Here is a 25,982-nt window from a genome sequence, read left to right as displayed (position 1 = left end):
CTCTGCTCTTGGAAGTGGTGCCATGTCATTCTTGCTGACCTGGGTCACTGAAGGGGGTGGGAGGGGACACTTAGAGCATTTTGGACCTTCCTGAGATGAAGCAGTGACTCTTGATGTCTTTTCTCAGACTGTGGGGGAAAAAATGGGCTCTGACCGCACACTGTAGGATTGGGGCTAGACATATGGAGGGCCTTCCCATTGGGATGGCATGGCTCTCCAAACCAGTTTTGCTTTTCATTCTGAGGTAGAGTTACCCACAGCCAGGGTGGGACCCTATGCTTCCTCTTCATCCCCGTACCCTTCGACTCCTCAACACTCAGTGGAGTGGGGAGTCGTGGGGGTGATGTCGTTAGACTGATAAATTAACTAGCATCAGATGAGGCTGTCAAGGGAGGAAGTCCAGCTACAGAGAATCTGAGGCAGTTAATTCAGGCAGTAAAGAGGAGGACGCGTGATCTGCTGCTTTGGCATCATCTCCTCTGTTGAATTGGGCTTTCCTGGTGGCTCAGATGGTAAAGAATCAGCCTGCAATGCAGGAGACCCGGGTTCGATCCCTGGGTTGGGAAGATCCCTTGGAGGAGGGCATGGCAACCCATTCCAGTATTCTTGCCAGAGGAGCGTGGCAGGCTACAGTCCATGGGGTGTCAAAGGGTCGGACACGACTGAGCGACTAAGCACAGCACCTCTGCTGAGTTACCTGACCCTCCGTTATGTCCTGTCTCATGCCACGCTCTCCTGGCTGCAGGGCTAAGACCTGCACCGTGAGTATATGAGAGGCTGAGGGGAGGCAGCCTAGAAGTGTGTGTGTTTGTGTCTGTGTGTAGAATAGCCCCTTGAGATGTGTGGACAAGAAGACAGGTGGGTTCTAGGTCAGTGGGATCAGGACAAGAGGCTCTCTCCTCCTCAAGATCCCCAGGCTGGATTATTTTGCATTTAGGGTCTCAGAGCCCTGGAACTGCAGGGCGAATGTCTAGAATTCTGGCATTTTAGAATCTTGAAGTTCTAGAATGTGTGTCTTCTAAACATTGAAAGGGACCTCCGAGGTGATGTGGGAAACCTGGTAAACTGTGTCAGCAAGGAGCACCCTCTCTCTGTGAGGAGCACAATCCCTCCCTTCCACTTTTAGGGCCAGAGAAAGCAACCTGGGACTCCTTGACAGTCCCAGCTTTGCCTTGGGGCCAGGAACAGTCCTCACCCCAGCTGGCTTTTCTCCGAGTGGTTGGCAGTGTACGAGTCTCCTTATATTCTCCAAGCAAATTCCCTACACCTGCTCTCAGTCATTCCTCATGAGAAAGGGTTAAATTCTTTTGAAGCATTTCCATCTGTCAGTGGCCCTCAAAGAGTGCCCCACCAGTCCCACAGGACAAAATAGTAATGGTTTCTAACAAGGTTAGAGAACTATATCTCTAACAGGTCACCCCCACCCTCAGTTCCAAAGACATGTCCTCTGGCACTAACCTAAGACTGCAGTAAGTCCTGGCATATAAAACATACTACTAGCTGTGGCTCACTGTCAGCAAAAATCCTTGAGGGTTTTAGATGAGAGAGCTGATGCTAAGCTAAATATCAAATCAATAGTTGTCAAAAATCAACAAATTGAGTACCTAAGTTATGCTAGTTGACATTTAACCTTAGTGTCATTCACTGATTCCCATTAAATGTTGTCTCTGAGCTGCTTCTCATCTTGCAGTCTTGCAGTGGCCTTGGGCTTTATGGCATGATCAGCAGGTCCCCAGGGGCCCCAGTCTCTACTGCAGATCCAGACATTTGCTAACTCTCTACTGAATACAATTTTGCCAGTCCTAGAAAAGCTAATGACCTGGGGGAGAAATTATATTCAATCAAATTCTAGAGAAACGAAGTCACCTGAAACTGCGTGCTCAGAGTAGAGGCCCCTGTACCCAGCCTAAGGAAATTTCTTAAAGTCATGTTCGAACAGGGTTTTGAAGGATGAATAGGAGTTTGCTGCACAGAGAAGGATCAAAAGAATCAGCTTCTGCAAAGGCGTGGAGGCAGGAAGATCTATTAATCTGAGAATTCAAAAAGACCTTTTATGGCTGGGGTAGATAGAAAGATGTTTGTGGGTAAGATGGTTCTGCATTCCGCTCACTCTCCACTGCACTAGAGGGACTTCCACCCTCAGAGGAGAACCCGGGGAAGCAGGGAGATGCCATATGTGGGCCAGGAGAACTGCATGCTTCTCTCGCTTGTTCCTTCCTTCTTTTTGTGTCCATCCTTTTTGTGGCAAGGAATCCTCATGCTGAGCACAGGAGACAGAGGAATCAGCTAAGCTGTGTCCACAGGAGGTCAGATGGGCATGGGGTTGAGGGGAAGGGCCGCAAAGAGGCCTTGCAGAAAAAGGTGAGATGGAGGTGTCTGGCTGGTTCTCCCCTGACACCCTGATGTCACCCCCTCACTGCAGACCCTCTCAGCAGCACCAAGGACCCACTGAATGGCCAGCCTCCCCCTCTAATCAGATGCTGTGAATGCTGCTGGAAGTGTGAGGTAGGCAGGGGACTGCAGGGGCCAAGTGCCGTGGGGAAGCTCCAACCAAGATGTGCCCTTAAAGAGCAGGTAGGGTAAAGACTTCCCTGGTGGTCCAGTGCCTAGGAGTCTGTGCTCCCAATGCAGGGGCCTGGGATTCCATCCCTAGTCAGGGAACTGGATCTCACTAGTTCTGCAACTAAAACTCAGCACAGCCAAATTTTTTTTTTTTTTTTTTTAAGAGCAGGTAGGATAGAGAGCAGGTAGAAAGGGAGAAAAAAGATGTGTGACTGTCAGAAATGTGACAGACAGGAGGCGGCTCTGAGGCAAGAAACCCGTCAGACTTCCTGGGGTTTGGTGACCCTGTGAAACCTGAAATTTCCTCTCAAAAACAGAGGAGAGACATGATCACTATCTCCTTGAGGAGGCATTTACTTCTGCGACCCCATTCTTCCCCAGACCCCTCAGTCCTGGGATGAGAACCAGTGAGGGCCCAGCTGGAGTCCAGAGGGCTGGCGTTCAGTCTGAGCTCAGCATGACTTGCCGTGTCGTCTGGTCCCTGCTCAGTCAGAAACACAGGTTAGGCCCCATTGTGTGCTTGGGTGCTGGGGATTCAGCAATGAACACCTAAGAACCAGCTTTTACCTACTAGGTTTGTTCCAACCCTGGCCATGGACATCCCCTGCCCTTCCCTGGCTCCAGGTTCCTTCTCTCCAGACTGGGGCTGGACTTGTGACCTCCAGAGGCACTGTCTGCTCTCACTGAGGTCCATCTCCTTCTTCATTAAGTCTGCCTGGCAGACTTATGGCCCTAATTTATGGGCATGGCCTTTCCTGGACTGGGAGAAGTGACCGGGGTAGTTAATATTCCTGTGGTAATGCGCTTGGCTGCCTTGAGTCCCCTTCTTGGCTCCCTCACCCCCCTCTCTCCGCCTCTACCCTCTTCCTTCAGCACTGCTTCGTGGTGACTTGCCCAGGGGAGGCCCATCTTCTGGAGATCACATCAGCTGACTCTTCTGTGTACTGATGGGGAAGTTGAGGCCCAGTGAGTGCAGGAGCCCATCCAGATCACACCAAGTGTCAGGAGCAGAGCAGATCCACAGCTCCGGATGCCCCCTGGGGTCTTGCCTTGCCCTGCTTTGGGTCTGAGTACCTGGCCGGGCTTCCCAAACTCCTGACTCTGTATCTGTACCTCTGTGGTCACTGCCTCCTGCGGCCAGGCCTGTGGGGACCTGGAGATAAGAAGCCAATAAAGAAGGAGTGGGGAGCCCTCTTTAACCTCTATCAGCAGCTTCCTGCAGGCCTCAGAAACCCCATCCAGCCCCCTACCAGCAGAAACCCTGCTGAGGGCTCCCTCTCAAAGAAGGGACATCTCTTCCCATCTCTGAGAGGAGAAAGGGGTTTGCTGGACCCCCAGGCTCCAAGGTCCCTCTGCCTGAAAATCATCCTTTCTAAATCTCTCATCTCTGCTAGCACCTGCTGAGATGGGCCACATTCTGTGCTTAGTAAAGATGGGGTCACTGGGATAGTGGAGGCAAGGGGGGGTTAAGTCCTAACTAAGGTGACTGTCCAAGCTAGGAAATCTTGGAGAGCACAAGGGACCTCTATTAATAATTATGCTGGGACAAGAACAAGTTAGGACAGTACCAGGCTGCTGGCCCTGGACTCCAGTGACTTAAGACCTGGAGGGGTAAAGAAAAAGTGCTAGACTGCTAGTCTGCCAGCACTGAATTCACTCTCTGTCCTTGAGCCTGTCCTCCAGCCATGCTAGATGACTTCTTGAATGCCATTCTCCAGCCATACCAGGCTACTCAGATTTTTAGTACAAGAATCCAGCTATTCCAGCCCCCCCACACCTTTGCTCCCACAGTGCCCTCTGCCCGGGATCCTTACCCCCAACAGAGAGCAGCAGGACGTTTCAAGAGTCCCCTTTGCTTTCCTGACCTGTCTTCCTCCTGTTGCCAGACCCGCAGGCTTCCATGTGGGCTGATTTGTTTTCTGGCCCATTGTCTGCACCAGACTAGATGCCCCCCGCCCCAGGGGCTGGGCTCCGTTCCCTTTTGGGTGCCTGACCCTGGTGCTCAGAGATACGTGAGCACTGCCTCTGCCCCACAGAAATCTGAAGCACGGGGGGAAAGTCATTACGTGGGGCTCGTGGCCTCCTTCTGCTGTGTGTCGGATGTCCACACCCTCTAACTTTCACAACTTCTCACCTCTTTGAACTGGGGCTGCAGTTACAGAAGATGCCTGTGTGGCCAGCTCCTTGTTACTAGCCAATAAAGTGAGAAAACAGAAAACTTAGCTTTAGAATATATATGTAAAACATAATTTAGCTTTAGTTTCTAAACTTTGACTTTTTAATATGATTATCGCTTTCTAGTCCTCCGTTTGGGATTCTTGTCCAGCGTCCTATCTGGGCAACATTTGCTTCTGGCTCTGGCTTGGTTCCTTGACCCAGGGGGCAACAGTGACATCTATTGGCCGGTTTGTGTAAGAGCAGAACCAGTTTTAAAAAAATGTTTTCCATACATGTGCCATCTGCTGGTGGAAATGGGAATGTTCCTTCCTTCTTTTAGTAAAACCTGTTCAGCAAGTATTTTATAAAATGCCTACTATGTGCCAAGTACCATGTTCGACAGAAGCTAGCGTTTTTCTAGGCATTTTACATATATTAACCCATTTTAGCCTGATGACAATTCTATGAAGTAGGTATTATTTATTTTTGGCTGTGCCAGCTTTCTCTAGCTGTGGGGAGAGGTGTGTGGTTTGTTTTGTTGTCTAGCTTTGTTTCGGTGTGTGGGTTTCTCATTGCGGTGGCTTCTTTTGTTGCGGAGCATGGCTTTACACACTCAGGCTTCAGTAGTTGTGGCACATGGGCTTAGTTGTCCTGCAGTATGTGGAATCCTCCAGACCAGGGACTTGAACTTATGTCTCCCGCATTGGCAGACAGCTTCTTAACCACTAGACCACCAGGGAAGTCTCTGTTAAGTTGTTATTATTCCTACTTTACAAATGAAGAAACTATGGCAACTGAAGAAGAATTTGCTGAAGGTCACAGTGCTAATAGGGGTCAAGGTAGGCTAAGAACTCGGAGCCCATGTGCTTGGACCATAAACAAGTAAATAACCAAGATACTTTTTATGAGGAAAATAGAGTGATGTAAGAGTGATGGGTAAGGGTGTCCTTTGAAAGGGATAGTCAGGCAAGCTTCTCTGAGAAGGTGTCTTACCCTGAAGAGCAGGAAGGTAGGAGCTCTGCAAAGAGCCTGGGAAAGATGAATCCAGGCAGAAGAAACTGAGTGCAAAGGTGCAGAGACTAAATATTAAATACTGAGTGGGAAGCCGGTTCTGGCCATTCTACCCCTGAATACCTCGCCAATCAGTTCTTCCCTACCTGGCCACAGCCTCTGCCTCTCTAAGCCAGATCCCTTTCCCAGCTTCCTCCCTGACCCCTCTGCCTCTGACCTTCCCCTCTGATCTATCCTCTGCAATACAGCCAAAGTGATCCTAGAAATACATGAATCTGACCCATCGCACTGTCCTGCTTAAAACCTGTCCCACTACCTTCTGGATAAAACAACAAAAACAACAAGCCCTTTGGGCTAATTATCTGTAACCTTCCTCCCCGTGGCTATGGTTTGGTCCCATCTCCTGTTAGGTCTTCTGGTTCCCTTCATTCTAGCCACATCGAAGCCCTTACAATTCCCTGAAGGTCTCAGTTTGTCTCACCCCTGAGGCTTCCCATGCGCCACCTCTTCTATTTGGAATGCCTGTAGCTTGTCCTCACTTGCTTAACTGCTTCTCATCCTTCACAAGTCAGTTGAAGGAATTCCTTCTCTAGGAAGCTTGCCTTATTTCCTACCCTACCCACACCTCCTTAGTGCTCCATGGCATGACATGAGTGCATGTCAGTCCCTATCCCCAATATCCCTCAACATCAAGTCCAGATCTTTGTTGTTATGCCTTATATTCTTGTGAATTTGTGAGATCCTTGAAGGAAGGGATTATCTATCTTTCTGTCTTCAGGGTCTAGCATTAGCCCCAGCAAATGGTACAAGCCCTATAAATATTGTTTGTAGTTTGTGAGCTATAAATTGTTTAGTTTTTTACTTTTTTGCTTTTTATTGAGATACACAGAGTATCTCAATATTTTGCACAGAGTAAAAATACACTCTTTTCTGGCATACAGTTGATTTTGACAATCAAAATATGAAACAGTTCCATCACCCTCCAGAGTACCTCCTGCTGTCCCTATGTAGCCAACCCTTCAGATTAACTCCAGCCACTGGCTACTAGTGGTCTGTTTTCCATCCCCATAGTTTTGCCTTTTCCAGAATGTCACATAAATAGATGCATATATATTTGTCTTTTTAAGTCTAGCTTCTTTCATTAGCATGATGCTTTTGAGACTCATCCTTATTGTATGTATCACTCATTTGTTCATTTTTATTGCTGAGTAGTTATTCCATTGTATGACTATACAATAGTTTATCCATTCACACTAGCTTGAGTGTGAATCAAACATCACATTTGGGATGTTTTAAGCTATGTGTACATCCATTATTTACATTCACATACAGGTTTTTGCGGGGACAGAACTTTTCATTTATTTTGGGAGTGGAACTTCTAGGTCTTATAATAAGTATCTTTAATAGTGGTAAAGTACCTGCCTGCCAATGCAGAAGACCTAAGAGTCACAGGTTCAATTCCAGGGTTGGGAAGATCCTCTGGAGAAGGAAATGGCAATCTACTCCAGTATTCTTGCCTGGAGAATCCCATAGAAAGAGGAGCCTGGAGGGCAACAGTCCATTAGGTCGCAGAGTTGGACACAACTGGAGCAACTTAGCACACATGCAGACTTATAAGAAACTGCCAAATTGTTCTCCAAAGCCTGTACCATTCTGTATCCTTACCAGCAGTGTTTCAGTTCCTTCACAGCCTCACCAGCTCTATTTATGGGAAAGAACAATTAGATAGCCTTTGCACCTTTTTGGAAAATCAGTTGATATGTGTTGGCCTATTTCTGGATTCTGGAATTAATTTCATTGATGTGTCTATTTTTTCACCAGAACCACCCTGTCTTAATTACTGTAGCTTCACAGTAAGTCTTGAGATCAGGGAGTAAACAACTCCAATTGTTCTTCCTTTTAAAAATTGCCTGGCTAGTCTAGTTCCTTTATTTTTCCATATAAATTTTAGGATTACCTTGTCTACATCTGTAAAAAAGATCCTGCAGAGATCTTGATTTGGATTGCACTGAATCTATAGTCAGTTTGGAAAGAATTGATACCTTAACAATATTGAGTTTTCTAATCCATGAACATAGTACATGCCTCAGTCTGTTTAGGTCTTCTTTCTTTCATCAATATTTGCTGCTTTAGAGATGTACATAGAGATTATGCACATATTTTGCTATACTTAGGTACCTAAGTATTTCCATTTTTGTGCTATTGTAGGTGGTATTATCTTTTTATTTGGCATCGTCTTAAAATTTCAAGATCCAGTTGTTTAATGTTACTATACAGAAATACAATTGATTTTTGTATATTGAGCATGCATCCTCATTGAGGGCTTCCCAGGCAGTGCAGTGGTAAAGAATTTGCCTGCCAATGCAGGAGACTCAAGAGACGTGGGTTCGATCCCTGGGTTGGGAAGATCCCCTGGAAGAGGAAATAGCAACACATTCGAGTATTCTTGCCTGGAAAATTCCATGGACAGATGAGTCTGGTGGGCTATAGTCCAGGGGGTTGCAAAGAGTCAGACACGACTGAGCTACTGAGCACGGCATGTCCTCATTGGTCATTCATCCTGTTTTTCTGGTTCTTTGTAAATTGAGTAATTTCAGATTATATCCTGCATTCTGTGAATGTTATATGGTATAGACTCTGGGTTAGTGCTGGGTTTTTGTTGTTGCTGTTGTTTTAAGAAGAAATCAACTAATTTAGTTTCAGACCCAAAGTTGTGTCTCACCTTCTGTTGGTGGTGGTTCTAATTTCAACACAAATCCACAAAAGAAAAGAGAAATAAAAGGGAAATTTAAACCATGCAGATTACTTTTCCAAAGTTTTGCTCTCCTGGACCACCTGCCTGCTTTTGTTTGATTTTCAGAGTCATTAGGTAGTTGTGTTTTGTATTTTTGTCCAGAGTTTTTATGTAATCAGTAGGAGAGACAGGTTCTAGTGGACTTTGTCTCGATCAGAATTTGAAACACCTATGCTGAAATTTTTAAAAAGCTAAGAGAAATGAAGTCTCAAAACACCATGAAGACAGCGACAGCAGGAGAAAAGCTCAAAACTAGAGACAATAGTAAACACCTCTCCCATGTTTAGATTCCTGTTCAGGTGTCAGGGCGCTCCTAAATGGTGGTATCCAGGCCAATAGGATTATTTCTGTGTTTTTTTTTTTTTTTTTTTATGAGAAGATTAAAGAGCTGGTCATTTGCCTATTTGGTCTCAGATCTAATCCTCTGATTTTCTCCTGTTCTATATTGCAAGGCATTGACCATTGCAGGCTACATTTCCCCAATTCTGTGAATATTAGCTTCTAATTAAGGGTCTGCCAATAGGAGGGCAGGAGAGAAGAAACCACAGAGTATTTCTCCCACTCTTTCTGCTTTGGAAGCATCCCAGGAACAGAGGTCTTTCTTTTCTGGTCTGGATTCATCAGATACCCTCTCCCTCCACATCCCCGCTGGGCTTCCCTGGTCCTTAGCTCAGTAACACCACCTCCTCTCCCTGTCCTTCCACCCTACAGGTGGTAGTCATTTCCTGTTGTACCTGGGTTGCCCTTTTCAACCCTTGCAACATTTTTATAACCAGTTTCTTTGATCTGATTAAATACTGGCATAGGCTTTGTTTATCTGGACTTGGACTGACACAGTCCATGAGGGAGGGCAGAATCAAAGCTCTAGCTCCTGTCTCCTGACTCAGGAGATACTGAGAGTGTCTCCATCACCCTTCTCTAGCTGGAAGAGAGAGTCAGAGGAAACAGACCAGCTTCTGGCCAACCAGGAGGGCAATGCACTGATCTAAGCTGCACATTATTTTACAGGAGTGTAAAAAAAATTGTTCCACATATATGACCAATTTCCTAGAGAAATTATCTTGTATCCAGCAGCACCTTCCTTTCATATGAATACAGTATCCTGTCATTTAGGACTCTGAATCTTCCTCACCCGTACCACCACTCCTCCATGAGTTCTTTTGAAACAGGCAGTAGGTAAGTCATACAAAACCCAAGTGACTTTGGGGAGATCCAACGGAGCAGGAGAAGAGACCTGAATAAGAACCAGGGCTGGGACTGGGGCAGGACTCCAGCTGAAGAGGTCAGCAATGCCAAAGAGAAGATGGGATGGCTTTATCCTAGGAGCAAAGCAGGAGTCACGGGATCCAGTGGGGTCTGAGACGGGTCAGAGGCTTGGCAACTCCCCCAGGCCCTAAGGCTGCTACATGGCAGTGAAGGGAGGAGAAGCCGTGAGGAACCCTGTTAGAGCTGGAGCTAACACGTGGCCCAGCCAGTCCAGGGCAGCCGGACAGCATTTTCTGGTCTATATCCTGCCATGGGCTTATGAGACAGAAATAAAAGCACAGTCGGCATCTGTCACAAAAGACCTTTAATGGTCTCCTACTTATGGTTCTTTTGTTCATTTGTCCTGTTAAGAGTTGATAAACTGTAATAACTTATCTGACATAATAAGGAATGCCACAGGTACAACAGATAAACCTGGAAGGTGGCCCAGGAATAAGGGTATCACGAAAGAATCACTTAACAGAAGGACCACAGACCTGGAGACCAGTTCTCAGTCACTTGTCACTCCCCACACCCCGGCTGAGTGCCGGCTCCCACTGGGAAGGAAGAGGCAGCCCCCTCCCCCAGCAACTGTGGCTAGACCCCAACACTGAGCAGAAATGCTCCAGGAAGATTGTCATCCTACATGGATACCAAGTGCTCTTGGATCTGCAGAGGAGGCCATGATGCATCCTGAGTTGGTGAGTCCCCCTTCATACCCACCTCTCCCATGACCCTTGCGGCAATCCCTTTGAGGCGGACAAAGCCTGGCACTATCTCCACCTTATATAAGGGGGAACTGAGGTCAGGACCCCAAGGGCACACTTGGACTGAACACAGAATAGCACTTGGCACTCTTTCTCCCATGGCATGTGGCTTGCTGAGTCCTAAGTCTAACATTTTCACCTGGAATTCCCTGGGTGGGGGCCAGGCAGGATTCAGTGCCAAGAGTTGGTCCAGGTCTTCTCCCTAAAGTGCCCACCTCTTAGTCAGCCCTGGTGAGGGACCTGGGCAGAGGGGCAGGCCAGCAAGAAGAGAATTTGGGGGATTGCAGGTGGGGGGACCCCTCTCTTCAGCCTGTAGCCCACACACTCAAGTTGATTACAAATGTGGGAACAGAATCCTATCAGAATTGCTTCAGGGAGATTTGCTGCTTAAAAGGTATCTGGAGGAATCCTGCCTTCATAGGAGGGACTTTGGTCATAAAGTCCTCCCTCAGCATTTCTTTTTTGAAATCTGGACTTCCCTCCACCTGGCTGTATATTAAAGAGGAACCCAACTCTATTTTCTCTTCCTATCACACTGCTCCTCTCTCATCTCATGGGCCCGGATCAGGAAAGTCAGGTGTCACACTGGGGCACAGACACAAGTCCTGGGGTGGGGCTGGGCCTCTTTGCTTCATTCACGGCCCCCCACACTGCCTGGGCCATTATTAGGGACAAGACCCATCCTCACAGCACCAGGCCCCCGCGCAAGTCAAACCCAGGCCAGAGCTTCAGTGGGGGTGAGCTACAAAACCATCAAATGTTTGCATGTTTACATGTGTGTACGTGTATGTGTGTGCGTGTGAATAAGCAAATGTTTGGGCCTGGGTCTGTGATGCAAGTTCCAATACGAAGATACTTTGTATTGGAATGCTAGGGCCATTCCAGCATGAAAAGCAAGAATAGAACCTGTGCTTGCTGGTCTAGGATCAAACCTCAGAATGGTGGTTTGAAGCTTTTTTTCAAGAGAAGTTTGAAGGTGAAACCTTGATAGGCAAGACAGATAAAAGAAGAGTTGTTCTGGTGGAAGAAGGAATGAGGGGGTGGGGAGGGCTGGAAACATAGCCTTTGCCTCCACCCCCATCTTCCCACCTTAGCAGCCCCTGACAAAGCTCTGTGGAATACAGGGGTTCCACAGCACTTGGTTAGAAAACAAGTGCTTCAGAGTCTGTGGATCATGGGTCCCGGGGACCTGTGCTTTGACTTCCCTTTTGGGGTGAAGAGTTGGAAGAGAGTGATGGGTGGTGGAGGAGGGAGAATGGTCCCCCTTCAATGGGCCTCTCTCTGGAGCCACTGTGCAGTGAGTCTGCAGGGGAGTGGTAGAGGTGGGGATCCTGCTCCACAGTTAGGCCATTTCAGTCCTGGAAGGAGGACAAAAGTGGTGGAGCCGCCTGGGCCAGAACAAGTTGCCAGGCCCAAGGCAGGCTTACACACGAGGGTGGGGAGAATCTGTTTTGGTCCATGTTGACTTTAAAAACATCAGAACTAGTATAGGCCTATGTCCAAGGGACCCAGGAGAGTTCAAGATGGGGGCCTAATGCCTTCCTCCAGGATGGGTAGAGGATGCCCAGCCCCGGGGCAGGAGGGAAGCTGCCTCTGTGGGCTGCTGAAACCACCAGGGACGAGTCAGCTGGGACTCGGATCTCCAAGTGAAGAGGCCTGGGCTTTCCTTGAGCCCAAATCCCTTCCAGGTGTCACCAAGAAGTGACAGTTGGCAGCTCTGGTTGACCCTGGAGGGGGACTGACACTTCGAAGGGGCAGGCAATTTCTATTCCACCTCACCCTTGGGGTTCTCCAGCAGGGTAGTGTGTGTGTGTGTGGGGGGGGGGGGTGGCGTTCAGCCGTGCTAGGTCTGGAGACTGGAGGCTCTTCCGAACCTGGGATCAGATCCAAGCCTTCCTGGCCTCTGACACCAAGATGCACCCAGCCCCCGAATCACTGACACTATCCATGTCTCTCTGGTCTTGGTTGCTGGGACCACGGCCTGGGGGGCAGGCATTCCTGAACAGTGTCTGAATTTCCTTCTCAGCTGGGTCATCAAAGCCAAACTGGCCTCCTCTCATTCTGGCTGACCTCTGCCTAAGTGAGACGGAAGCGAGAGACAGAGGAGGTGGGTGGGAGGACTCTGCTGGCAGCACACTTCTTGTGTGACCCTGGGCTGCTCCCCCGCAGTGGCAGGGCCATGGCCTGAGCAGCCATTTGCAAATTACAGAGCTGATTCTCATCTCCTTTGGGCCTCACAAGTCCCTTGAGTTGGGTGGGAAACAAATGACTGTCCCATTTTACAGTTAGAGAAACCATGCCCAGGAGGTTGAATGAGTCATTCAAGGCTCCTTGGCTGGGTGGCGACAGCCAGTGGGGAGAGGCATCGTGGGCTTCTGGGCCAGGGTACTCTTCACTGCACCATGTGGGACCAGCTTGTCAGTAACTCCCCCAGCTGAACCAAGACCTAAGCGAGCTCACTTTGCCGGTCTGGGCTCTGAGGAGGCCAGTGGAGTCCAGCCAAAGAACTCAGTCCTTACCTTCCCAAGGACTGCACTCCTCTCTTGGCTGTGAAGGTGAGGAAGTCCAGCCGGCTCTCTGCCTGTAGACTTCCACCCAGGCCATGCTCTTCCTTCCTGCCCAGACTGCTATCTACATGCAGCCCACTGCAAAGTCTCAGCATGGAGAGACGTGGTCAGCACAGCCACAAATGTGTGGACACAGACAGCCAGGACTGTGGGCTGGTGCCTGGAGCCCAGTGGGGCTCCCCACCCCCAGTTTCACTCCAGGGGTTCACCAGGACCAGGCTGACTCCAGATGGAGAGGGGCTCTGCAGAGAAGGGGTTGCAGGAGGGGGTGGGGTCTGGAGCCAACCAGAGGCTTGGGAAGATCATCTGGGCCCTTCTCAGAAAGAAGGCTGAGTGTTCACCGCTGTCGTGCATGGCTGTGCGGGAGGGCACTCAGCCCAGGGACGTGTGGTGGAGCTGAACTCCAGCCTGTGACCACTTGGGAAGCTGTGCATGCCTAAGTGGGTTGAATCCACCTGGAAGAGGCACCGTTTCTAACTCACATCAAGGCACTGTACGGGCTAGCGGCAACCATGGAGCCCTGAATGCAATGGCTCCTCATTACTTCCCCTGTAAATCTCTCTTGACCGCTTTCTGAGGACAGGGGCTGGGACTGACCCAACTCTGTGTCTCCAGCGCTTAGCACCAAGTGGAGAAGTTGTCAGCCAAGCCTGGTTAAGCCAAATGAACCTGACCACTGCTCTTCTGTAGTCCTGGGCCCAAAGAGGAAACAAAAGGTTAAACAGGCCCATGATGCTTCTTGCAGCTGGGAAAATTTCAGTTCAGCACTGTGATAAACCCAAAATGGTCAATGTGATTTTGAGGTGGAAGGCGGTCAAGAAACCAGCCTGACAAAGCTTTTTGTGTGACTGTGTTAGGGACACAGAGAGAGGTCTATTTGTAGGTAAGTGATCACCCCAAATCCTAAAGGGTCTTATACCAGCCCCAAAGGTTCCAGAAGACCACCCTGAAGAGTGTATGCTTGCCATACCTTGTTCCAACAATTCATTAACTCTCCAGCTGCCCAATGAAGTACAAACTGTCCAGCAAGCTCTGGGAGGGACTGGATGCAGTTGGGACCCTAGAATTGACTGAGGGAGGACAACTGTCCCAAGCTGACTTGTTTCTGACCTGGAGTGAGGGTCCCTGGAGTGAGATTCAGTAGGGAAGGGCTGGGGTGCAGTGCCAGGCCTATGAACTGGGTAATTTCACCATGGAAAATGGTTGCAAAGTCCATCCCAGGAGGGGCTGGACTGAAGAGCTGAGATCCAACTTATATAATAAAACTTGGCCATCTCCCTTTTCACAACTATGGGGCAGGGATAAAAAGGAGCAAGAGACCCCCTTGCCCTGCTAATCAGTACATTTGCTTGGGTATGAGGTAAACTTCAGGACATCCAAAGAGGGTGTGAAGTAGGGCAGTGCCTATCACAAGCTCTCTTCCCCTCCCCCTGCCACGCTTCAGCAAATACAAGCAAATACAAATACCTTCTGTAACACTTGGTCCCTAGGGCCAAGCGGCTCATGCTCACTACAGCCACAGCTTGACATCAGGCAAACCGCCCACCCTGCCCCAGCCCAGGGAACTTAGAAGGGCCCTTCTGAGGCCTAGAGTGGGTGTGGGGTGGTGGTGCTAGGTGCCCTCCATTGCCCCACCACTCCTGGGGTTCAGTGAATCCTCCCTGATGGCAGACAGATCAGAATCAGTGGTTCTGGCTCCACCCACCAGACCAGAAACCCTAATGTTCACAAATTCTTGGAGGAAGAGCTGGGAGGGCCCTTTGTGATCTGGTCGAACCCCTTGGTTTTCTAGGTGAAGTACTGAGGCCCAGAGATGGAAAGGAACTTGCCCAAAGTCACACAGCAATGAGCATCAAAGGTCAGAGAAAAACAGAGAACTTTTAACACTTTCTGCCTCATCATCTGCCTGCTCTGTTGCCCTGGAAGTATGCCCCATGTCCTAATCACACCAACATCAGCCCATGGGTACTGCACATCCATGACACTGGGAAACCACTGTGTGTGTGTGTTGGGCCGGGGTGTGTGTTTCCCCATGAAAACAAAGGAGTCCCCCTTCCTTTTAGGTGAAGACAACTCAGTGAACCTTTACACCTTCTAGGGAAGGACCCCCTTTGACTGTGGGCACAGTGGTCTCAGGGGCTCTCTTCCAGTCCAGCCCTGGAGACCTGCAAGGGCAGGAAGACATTGGTGGCATCAGTCATTCTGGCCCTTCAGCCTTGCTTCCCACCAGTTCGCTGATCCCTCTTAAGGAAGGGAGCTGGGCAGACTCCCATCTTCTCACCCCGCCCCCATCTCAGAGTCACCCTTCAGGACACCTCCTCGAGACCTTGGTGCCTTCTGAAGACCCCTCCCTTCTCTCCGTCTCCCTCTGTGCGTATCTGTGGATGAGACAAGGCAGCTAGGATATTACATCCTGACGATACTGAAATAGACTTGGGCTACTTCACATGACTTGCCTTAGACTAGGTAACTGCTGGTAAGAAAGTCAGCCCAACTGCTTTGCTCCATTCCTGGGGGTCTACAAGCCTTCACCAAGGTCACTGTCAGTCACAGAGGCACAGGGGGCAGGGATGAGGGAGGAAGAAGACAGGTGTTTGGTGGGTCCGAACTTCGAGCAGAACTGTGTGGAAAATCTATCCATGGGTCTGTCCCCTCCCAGCCAGAGGAGGGTGGCCTTCAAAGCGGTCATGTTTTAGCTGCCAGAACTGTATTAATCACCTGGGACAGTGGCCACATCCTCTCACGTGTCTTGAGCCCCCATCCCCACCCCACCAAGCCCTTGTGGCCCATCTTCCCCTTTCTGCTCCCCATCCCGAGTCAAATTTCAAGGCCAGAGCTGTGCTGGCCTGTCTGGGGGTCAACAGGAAAAGAGGGGGGATGGAGAAGTGATGCAGTGAGAGGGTGAGGGTGGTGCCTGTGGCCCTATTGGCATGGTGATGGGGGCCAATCCTGAGGCCAGGGGTTCGCCACCATGACCTGGAAGACTGCTGGGGCCCCCTGGTAGAAACTGGAAGAACAAAGGGGAGGGGGAGCCAGGACAGGAAGAAGACGAACAAGCATCCTAGTGCATGAGAGTGGTCCTAGAGCTGCCCAGAGGGAGGGCGGCCCCAGTCTATCTGTCGTTGAGCCGTGGAGAGCCGGTACCATCCTCCTCTTCCTCCTTGTCATCCTTCATGCCTTTTAGTCTCTGCCGGGCAAAGTCCTCAAACACAATGTCGTCATCGCTGGTAGGAAAAAACAAGGAAAACAGGCATGTTTGCAGGGCAGGGAGAGGAGGCTTATCCAGAGAGGTCAGAGAGCCTGCACAGCCCAGCAGGACCCAGAAGCCGGCCTCTGGGACTGGTCTTGGATAGAAAGGCCTGCCAGGCCAGCACATCTGGATGCCCATCAATGACAGTGGGACCAGCCAGTTGCGGAAATACCAGGGGGAGGCATGAGTTTGCTAAGGGCTGGAAATCGACCCAGCTCTCGAGAAGCTGGGGTTCAGGCACACATCAAATTGTGGGTGGGGGCGGGGAGTGAGGCAGGGTTAGGGCCAGAGGAGGAACTTATTTCCACAGAGAGGCCAGGCCGACAGCAGTTCCACAGCATATTCTGAGTCCCCCAAGAACAGGCCCAGGAAACCCCATCCACCCACCCAAAGAACTACCCTCAGGAAGCATTCCTATTTTCTGAGAAAACCCCAAAGTCCCTTTCTCCAGGGAAATGTCAGCTCACATTCTACCCTGAGGGATCTTGGATACACAGGGTCTGTGGGGGCTGGGGTGGGGGCTAGGCAAAGCCAAATGGGGGTGTGGAGCAGAAAAAATGTGAGTGGAGAAAGAGGGTGCCTGAGGGGGGTTTCAGGGCTAAGGGCTGCCTCTAAGAATAGTGAGCTCCCTTCTACTAATAAAACATGTTCACATGGGCCCACTCTGCAGGCCCCAGCCCCATAGAATTCAGCCAACTGCACGGGGTATCCTCCATGGAGTGACTTAAGACCTGACACATCTCCTGGAGGACAAAGGAAGTATAGATTTGGAGCTGGAGCGAGAAAGCTGCTTGGCCCTGGAGGTGGTTCATGATGTCTGCCCAGGTCCTCCCCTCTGGCCACTGTCCCATGAGGCAACAGCCTTTGACCACAAGGTCATCCATACTGGTCCTCATGAGTCAGAAACAAGAAGATCCCCAGAACCTTCCCCACCCCACAGCCTGATTCCACTGGCTGGACACCAGCCAAGCTGGAGGGTCCCAGTCCAGGGCCACAAACCAGCCCTGTGACAGCCGAGCAGGTGCTGTGGATGGACGGACGGACTGACGGACTGACGGACGTGCAAGGACGAGGGAGGAAGACAGACCCCACCAAGGCAGGAGGAAGAGGAACAGGCACCGAGGGTCCTTCAAGTCACATGCAGGCAAGCGGGTTGCTGAGGAGGCGAGCAGAGGCAGCTCTCAGCAGACGGGTTAGACCAGCTGCTCCTCGGGGTTAATTAGCATAAATGCAAATAACCAGGTAGCCCCGCCCACCGCCCAAGGCCCGCCCCGCCCATGTCTGCAGGCAGGGTTCTGCTTACTTGGTGTCAAGTTCTATGAGATTGGTATCTACTGGCGTCTCGTGCTCTGGAACTAAACACAGGGGGCAGATGACCGCCCACGGGTTACTGGTGAGTGGGCGAGGGGGCAGGTGGGCACAGGTCTTCACCCCGGGACAACTAAGCTAAGGCAGGGCAGGGAAAAGGAGAAGGTGGAAGTGAGGAAGCCAGGGCTGGTCCCTGGTCTCGGAAACACCTCAAATCATCCTAAATGCAGGGAGGAGGGTCCAGGGAGAGCCAAAGAGGGCCAGGGAGCAGCACCAGGGGAACAGAAAAAAATCCCTGGACCCTGCTCTTTCTGGCATGTCTCCAATACAACTTAGATTCATTTGTTACATGCCTGACTCGCTAACTCTAATATAACTATTTATTCACATTTTCACATCTCTGAACTTGCGGTATGTTTTACAGTCATGGGCATTTCATAGTTTAATTAAGGGGACATTTTTCTTTCTTTGGAGTATGTGCTACAATGTCTCTTTTGACTGAAACAGTCACAGGTTTAATGAAATATGACCAGTCTGGTATCACTTGGAAATATCACTGGGATGGTGTGGCCAGATATCATCCTATCCATGCAGACCCTTCGGTCCGCATGACAAGGGCTCCTGCCATGCCCTTCCCACCATGCTCACCACCCCCAGCCCACAGAGAACAGAGCCAGCCCTTTCTGTCTACCGGGGACTCAGATGCAAATAGGAGTGTGGGCCTCACAAAAGATCCTGTGACTGGGGAAGAGGGGAGACCCTGGGCTGAAGACTGACTCAGTGAGAGGTGGGGTGACAGGGAAACCCTATCCCAGAAACCCACAGATTCTGCTTACCTTCCCGATGTGGGGGTTCCTCTTTGGGCTTGGGGTGCATTAGGGTGAAAGGCAGTTCCACGGCCACATCGCTGAAAGAGACCCAGAGAGGTTGAGCTTTGAGCCCAATCCCAGACTCGGTGCCAGACTCAATGCCCCATCAGTCTGAGGACTGGGAAAGGTTTTGTGATCAGGGGAGGTAGCTCTGGACCAAGAGGCAGGAAATCTGGCCTCAAGCCCCAGTCCCACCTCTCTCTGAGCATCAGCCTTTCTGGGAGCTGAACTGGGAGACCTCTTCTTCTGGCTCCTGAAAGAACGGAAACTTCCCCTTTCCTGAGAAGGCTCCCTGAGCTCCCATGAGCAGGGAGGTGGCATGAGGCAGTGAGCATGCATCTGGCTTGCCGGGTGGCTCCAGAGGTGCCCTGAGATCCTGCAGGCCTCCAATGGTCACAGCCCAGCCTCCCCTGCCAATGCCCTTCCCAACTTCTTGATTGAAACTCCTCCCACCCTCACTCTCCTATCTCTCAATATCTCCAGGGGGCTCCTATGAAAGTGCCCAGGTGGCCCGAGCCCCCTGCGATCTAGATGATGCACTGCTGAGGTCAGTTTATTCAAATTCAGGCTGGATGGGACCCAGGCCCCAATTGCCTACACAGAGTTGTCTACAATGTGCTCAGAGCCTTGAAGCCCTATGGGGGTGGAAGGATGGGAGAGGTGGTGCTACTGGCCAGTGCTTCTGACCAGGCTTCTCTGCCCTTGGCCCTGATTGACAGAGTAATAACAAGAACAGATGCTGACAGGGTGCTGATTCTACACTAAGCAGTACTCTAGCGTCACTCTTTTTAATCTTCACAACAACCCTACTATTATACCCAACGTACAGATTATCGGGAAATTGAACCCAAGGAGAAAATGTATCTTGTCCAAGGCTCTACAGCTATTAAAAGAAAGTGACAGGCTGAGGATTCTGACTCCCTAATTCACACCCTTAACCCTGTGTGATAACATCTCAGAACTGAGAAGGTGATTCCACCCACCCTCTCTCTCCACTCTGGACAAAAGCAGCCTGGAAAGTTCCTCTGCTCTGCAGGGGAGTGTCACCCTACGAGGCCCTGTCAACCTTGAGCGCCTCCAGGCACATCACCTTACTGACTTCGCTGCCAGGGCCCGGCTGAGGGGAGGATGGGGCAGGGGATGAAGTGGTCAGGGGAACCAACTATGCAACCAGGAAAGGATGTTCCCCTAGCCCCTCTATTCACTGAGGAGCAGTTTACATCTTTAAGTCTCACTGAGCTCACCTAGAAAACAGCGTGAACTCTACTCACCTTCTAGAACCACTTTCAGGAGGTAATGTAGGTAAAAGGCTTGGCTAAACTGTGAGGCTTGTGCCTGCCAGAATCATGACTTCCCCTCAACAGGGACATGGAGGTTTCATAAAGCTATTGAAACAATGTGGCTTTTTTGTTTGACTTTTGGTTTTGTTTTTTGCTTTTATTTTTTATTTCTTGCATCCAAAGAGGACAGCTTCTTCAGTTCACTTGGGAAAGTGAGCTATCTGAATGGAAGCCGGTGGAAGACTGAGACTGCCATCTGGAATAGGGATGGAAGAACGTGGATCTTAATCTTCCTTCCACCAGGTGACAAGCAATCATGGGCAGGGAGTGTGTCTGATTCCTCTCTGGGACCTCAGTCTCCCACACAAGGCTGGGCTCAAGTCTGGGTTCAAGAACTCCTTACTGAATCAAGTTGAATTGATTTCACTTCTAACGAACTAAGGTTTCTTGGGATGAGCAATATTAGCTTCCTGGGACAGGAGGAAGCAAAGCCATTGGTTTTGGGGCACATGAATTTGTGGAAAATGCACGTGGATCCAGCTGGTTCCAAGGAGTCTTGTCTACAGAAGCAGAGCTCCTCAGGACTTCTTAGCAACACTCAGCTAGCAGTTAGTTCTCATTCATGTAGAAGGGTTTGAAAGCCACGAAGCCTGAGTTTATCCAAAACATCCTGTAAAACAGACTGATTGGGGGCCACTCCCCAGATCACTGAAGCCCACTTTGCTGTCTGCAAAGGTCCGTGTCACTTGGGTGGGATGGAAGAGCAGGGCAAGGCTTGAAAGGAGCAACCGCGCCTCCCCAGCCCCTCCGGAGGCAGTCCTAGTCCCCACACATGCCTGAGCCTGGCAATCAAAAAGTGAGTGCTAAGAGTCCTTCCTACCCAGGGCCCGTGGCTCTGGACGGTCAGGACAATGGTCTCTGGGCCCTTCAGGAAGGTGGGTTGATCAGGTTGAAGGGAGGGGCTTTACCTGGATGCAAGATCTCCCAACAGGCTGGGTGGATCAGAGGAGGCGGAAGAGAGTGGGTGGTCAGGAGAGAGTTCAGAGAGGAAGAAAACAGAAAGCACGTTCATTCACCATACTTTGGGGTAGATTAGACCCAGGGACACACTCCACCCACCCCCGGTATAACTGCTCATCAGGGATATACAGAAGTGGTGTAAGCCCTGCCAGGGGAACTAGAACCAGGCCTGGTTCAGCCAAACTCCCTGAGAGGGCAGCCCCAGGGTCCTCATCTGTAAAGGAGACACACAAGTTCAGCCCTGTGCTGCCAGCCCTGGGGAAGCTGGGATTATCCAATGGCAGAAGGATGCACTTTAGGACGCCCTGAGGATGCCTCAAGAAGGAGCCTGAGGCACAAGACCCATAGGGTCTTGCAAGAGTCAGAGGACACAGGATTTGAGATCTGCGATTCTGAGATGTCCTGTAATACATGGCCAGTATTATACACCACCACCGCAGGAGGCGTTTTTCTAAAAATACAGGAGACTTGATGTCTAATGCTATTAGCTTTCCAATCTTTTCAAAGAAATTTATGGATTAAAAAAAAATCCCTCTGACAAATTAGAAATCCTAATCCTAAATGTATAACAACCTGGTGGCTTAGTATATGGGAAAAAGTGTGAGTTCTTTCTGGGCTTCCACCCGATTCTGCTCTGGGTCAGGGAATATGTTTGGTTTACTGTCGTTACCCCAGCACCCAGCCCGTGATCTGAGATTAGAGATTTCAGGAAATGTGTGGGGAACTGTTTTGGCCTCTGTTTCCCCATCTGTAAAATGGGACAGTCAGAGCACCCCCAATCCAGCTCTGGGATTCTGAGCTCCTTGAGCCACTTCCCCAGGCAGATCAGCCTGGGCATAAGTGGGTGTGTGGTGGGTGCTGTGCCCTGAGATGTGATGAGGGGCACAGCACCCCTTGGAAACCCCACGGCAGAGACTCTTAGGAAGTTCCCACCACCTCCCATGTGCCCAGACCAGGGGGAGGGAAGAGGAGGAGGAGGTAAAAGAGAAGGAAGAAGAAAAGGGGGGAGGGGAGAAAGAGGGGAGGAAAAGAGAGGGGCTGAAAGCCTCTGAAGCAGGAGAGGGAAAAGGGTGGAGGAGAAGGAAGAGGAGGAACAAGACAAGATCCAGCAAGTAGGCAGAATGGGGCACTGGGTGTGGCCGTCAGGGACCTGCCTGCCCACCCTTTGGGGTCTGGGCTGGGCTGGGCTGAAGCACTCACCCGCCACGAGACACCACCAGCTTCACCTTCACTTTGTAGGAAACAATGATGCCCAGGATCTCCCGGTTGGCTCCTTCCCTCAACCTGCAAGGCGACATAGGGAAGCCGGTTCATGGGTCTTGTGAGACATGGCAGGATGGGGTGCGCCAAGGCAGCACCATAGGTCCCTCTCCACCAGGCGCAGGCGGAGCCCAGTGTGTGAGAAAGGCGAGGTCTGCCCTTGGGGAGCAAGAACTCAGCGCTGGGCTCCAAGTCTGGCTGTGCTGCCCTGGGAACCACCTCCGTCCCTCCCAGAGCATGAGTCCCAGCAAGGAGGTGAGGGGTGGGCACTTCCTGCTGGGTGGCTTCCCTTTCTCTTGCTGCTGGCAGAGAGGAGAGGGCAGTGGGCAGGGGAAGGGAGGGGAGCCTGAACAGGGAAAGACCCTGCAGGAGGTGGTGTGTTCACTAGGTGTTGAAGGCAAGAAGGATTTGAGTCAGGGAAGAAAAGGGAAGTGGGTAGCACATGCAAGGGCGGGTGAGACAGCGTTTGGGCTAGAATCACGGGCAGAGGTGCTGCAGAGGTGAGTCAGCCCCCAGGAAGGGCCAGACCTCAGCAGGCAGGGCAAGAGGGGTCCTCATACCCGCTGGTTTCCATTAGAGTAGGGTGACCTCAGAGAGTCAGTGGTAACCTTGGGGTAAGATCCCTGGGATCCCTACCTTCTGGGACACCTCCACATGTGGTTGAGCCCAGCTCACCACCCTCATCTCTCTGGACTCCCAGACCCCGTCCTCATTTACCTTCTCCTCGCAGGACCCTTCCAGAAGCCCCTCCCTCCCTTCCTTCCTTCTTTCCATCCTTCCTTCCAGCCTTGCTCTGCCTCAGGGATGCACTCTATCCAACTGAAGACACGACGAGGTCAGGAGCTGCTGCCTCCAGCACGAAGCCTCTCCACATCACCGTCCCCTGGGCAAGGCACTGACTAAGGGAACCTGGTGGAGTGGTTCCTCTTGTTCTCTGGGCACCCCTGGAGAGGGGTAGGATTGGGCAACAGCTTCCCTGGCAGTTCAAGCTCATGAGGACGGGCCCTGGACCACGGTAGGGAAGAGGGCAGCCTGAGCCTGTGCTGGCCCTGCTGGGACCAAGGCGGGTGTGGACCCATCTGGGGGAGGATGGTAAAGAATCTGCTTCCAATGCAAGAGACCCAGGTTCAATCCCTGGGTTGGAAAGAGCCCCTGGAGGAGAGCCCGGCAACCCACTCCAGGTGTTCTTGCCTGGAAAATCCCATGGTCAGAGGAGCCGGGCAGGCTGCAGTCCATGGGGTCACAAAGAGTCAAGACACAACTGAGCGACTAACACACAGTGGGGAGCCCGGGACCAGGGAGGGTGGGTCCTCACAGGGTGCTGGAGGCCAGGTTTGTGTCCTCGTGTTTGAGCTTCCCGTCCAGGGCGAGGCCCCGCTTCTCTCGATTGTTGGCCAGGAAGGGGGTCAGCGTGTAGACCTTGCAGAATGTAGAGCTGGGTGCCACTGTGTCACTGGAAAGAAGGGGGACTGGTGTGGAGATGCCCCCAGAGCCAACCCCAGCCTCACCCCCAGCCTACCCAGGACACAGATCCCAGCCCTGCTCTAAGCCTCCCTCCCCTGTGAAGGGCCCACCTCTAGGCCCAGCTCTGGCAGGGAGACCACTGCCACCCAAAAGGGGACATCTCTGGTCCACATGCAAACAACAGTGACTCTGGGGTGATCCAACAACTTCATTCATGGTTTCTAAGCAGCTGCAAGTTTTTAAAACTTTATTGTACTGTTTGGCCCTGTGATGTTTGACTAGGATAATTTCTTTTAGTGGAGAGAGTGTGGCCTGTTTTTCCCCTAACATATTACTATGAAAAAATTTCAAACATACAGGAAAACTGAAAGAATTGTGCAGTGAGCACTCACCTCCTAAGTTCTACAATGAAGACTCTCGTCTCTATCCATCGTGTGTAAGGTGTTTGGATTGTTCAGTTTTTACCTACTTTTGCTCCACCCCTCAGCCCCTTTTCAACAATAAGAGAGCTGGGGTGCAGCGAGCCTTGGAGCCCCAGCTCTGCCACTGGCCAGCCCTGTGAAGTTGAGCAAGTCACATCTCTCTGCCCCCATTTCCTTCTCCACACACTGGGGGCAGCGGCAACCCCAATTCAGAAGGCTCCAGGCAATCTAGGTTTCCATAGCCCCACTCCTTGCAGGTTCACTAGCTCTTATTTTGTCATTCTAATTTTAGTGGGTCTTTTCCCTGACTGGAACATGTATTTCCTTGTAGCTAAATCAAGTGGCTGGGTTCAGGGCCATCTATGCTGAGCAGCAAGCAAGTCTAAGGCCAGGCCCTCTGCCAGGTGGAGAAGAGTTTACTGGACCTATAACTTCTCTTTTCCCCAGCTGATTCCACCCGTCCAAGGCTGGGCTTGTGCTCACTTACTCAGCCTCTTCCATGGCCACGGGGCACTTGTACTGGGCTGTGTTGAAAAGACAGATGTCTGCATACTGGCGCACTGCAGAGAAAGAGGGAAACGAGGTGGGTGAGTCCAGGGGTCCCAGGCTCCCTGAATTGGGATGTTCAGCCCCAGGCAACAGCCAGAGGCCACCGGGAGTTTCTGCAGGAGATGGACCCATCCTCCACCCAAAGGGCAGCCTGAACAGGCCCACTTCCTTCCACAACCAAAAATCTCCCCCTCAAGGACAGCTCTGTCGAAGGAACTTAGAAGAAGGGTCTTCAACAGTAAACTCATTACCTGGCTAGTAAACAGCCTGTGTTACCAGCCTCAAAAGCCTTACCCTTCGGTTTAGAGCAGGCCTTAGTCTTCCCTTCAGGCTAGAAGTTATTTACAAGGCTGTGAGCAAAGAAAGCGCCTTTGGCTGCCCCCAACCCCTTGGAGGAGTCCCCTTGCCCACCCCCTGGACTGGCCCTCTGCCTGGGTACCCGAGATCTTGATCTTCTTCACTGTCTTGTTGGTATTGTTGGTGACGTGGACATTGACACTGATGGGTTCTCCGTGGTAGTAGATCTGGGAGGTGGAAGAAATGGGGTGGGGGGGATTCCAAAGCTTTAGATGAAGGGGAGGGAGACAAGGCCCCACACACATCTCCTGGGGTTCCCCGGGCCTTGGCTACTCTGACATTGGCCCCAGGCTCATCAGCCACTTCCCACTGATGCTAAGCCACCAGGCATGTTAGACTTAAGTTCCTCTGTAGACCTTGAAAGATAATTGAATGAGAAGGTAATAATTCTGGGCTCTGGGCTTCCCTGGTGGCTCATATGGTAAAGAATCCACCTGCGATGTGGGAGACCTGGGTTGGGAAGATCCCCTGGAGGAGGGCATGGAAACCCACTCCAGTATTCTTGCCTGGAGAATCCCCATGGACAGAGGAGCCTGGGGGGCTACAGTCCATGGGGTCGCAAAGAGTAGGACACGTCTGAGTGACTAAGCGCAGCACAATCCTGGGCTCCGGTCCTGGGTTGGCCACCAAAAGTAATAACAGTAATACTAACAATAAAGATGAAAGCGGTATGGCCTTGGACACGTTATTTAAGCCTCAGTTTCCCCCGCTGTCCATTGGAGGGGCTGAAGTAAGTGATACATCAAGTCCCTGCCAGCTCTGACTGCCTGGAATTTAGACCTAGGATCTGGAAAAAGCAGGAGAGAGGTGGGGAGGGGCTGACCCACTCCGTGAGGGAACTGGTTCTGAAATCTCACTGAAGAGCCTCGATTTGTATCTTGGCCCAAAAACTTGCCTTCACTGTGTCCCCAAGAGGGAGAGGGGGTGCTCACACTTCAAAGGGGGATGGGGATGCAGGGAGATGGCCAGGACCCAGGACCCTTCAGAAGGCACGCTGACTTCTGAAGTCAACTACATCCTTCAGGCTCATGCCCCACTCTCTCACGCCTTCAGTCTCCAGAGACATCTCCAAATCTCCCAAGGAGGTCTCAGCTTCCCTG

The 25,982-nt window shown here is 51.1% G+C and overlaps 1 protein-coding gene and 1 long non-coding RNA gene across 8 annotated transcripts in view; one reads left to right on the top strand and one right to left on the bottom strand.

Annotated features, from left to right (window-relative positions):
• Window positions 1-14,061: 14,061 nt before the first annotated feature.
• ARRB1 (arrestin beta 1) overlaps window positions 14,062-25,982 on the bottom strand; it is a 75,315-nt gene continuing 63,394 nt past the window's right edge. For 5 of the 7 annotated variants that reach the window (XM_020913587.2, XM_070473235.1, XM_020913588.2 and 2 more), the window contains exons 9-16: window positions 24,965-25,049; window positions 24,464-24,536; window positions 23,406-23,543; window positions 22,031-22,114; window positions 20,779-20,802; window positions 18,498-18,568; window positions 17,657-17,708; window positions 14,062-16,327 (exon numbers count right to left, since the gene is read on the bottom strand). In XM_020913587.2, the coding sequence (XP_020769246.1) occupies window positions 16,216-16,327; window positions 17,657-17,708; window positions 18,498-18,568; window positions 20,779-20,802; window positions 22,031-22,114; window positions 23,406-23,543; window positions 24,464-24,536; window positions 24,965-25,049 (639 nt within the window). In that variant the 3' untranslated portion in view covers window positions 14,062-16,215. Of the gene's footprint in view, window positions 16,328-17,440; window positions 17,510-17,656; window positions 17,709-18,497; window positions 18,569-20,778; window positions 20,803-22,030; window positions 22,115-23,405; window positions 23,544-24,463; window positions 24,537-24,964; window positions 25,050-25,982 lie in introns of all 7 variants that reach the window. The other 2 variants (XM_070473236.1, XM_020913584.2) reach the window with 2 other exon arrangements.
• On the top strand, window positions 17,215-25,563 carry LOC139037114 (uncharacterized). The gene is made up of 2 exons (XR_011489932.1): window positions 17,215-17,746; window positions 19,994-25,563. It is a non-coding gene; the product is annotated as an uncharacterized lncRNA (long non-coding RNA).

This window comes from Odocoileus virginianus, chromosome 10, assembly GCF_023699985.2.
Source record: "Odocoileus virginianus isolate 20LAN1187 ecotype Illinois chromosome 10, Ovbor_1.2, whole genome shotgun sequence".
In the NCBI taxonomy this organism is placed as follows: Eukaryota; Metazoa; Chordata; class Mammalia; order Artiodactyla; family Cervidae; genus Odocoileus; species Odocoileus virginianus.
The sequence above is the reverse complement of the archived record's forward strand: the minus strand, read 5'-3'. Positions and strand labels throughout refer to the sequence as shown.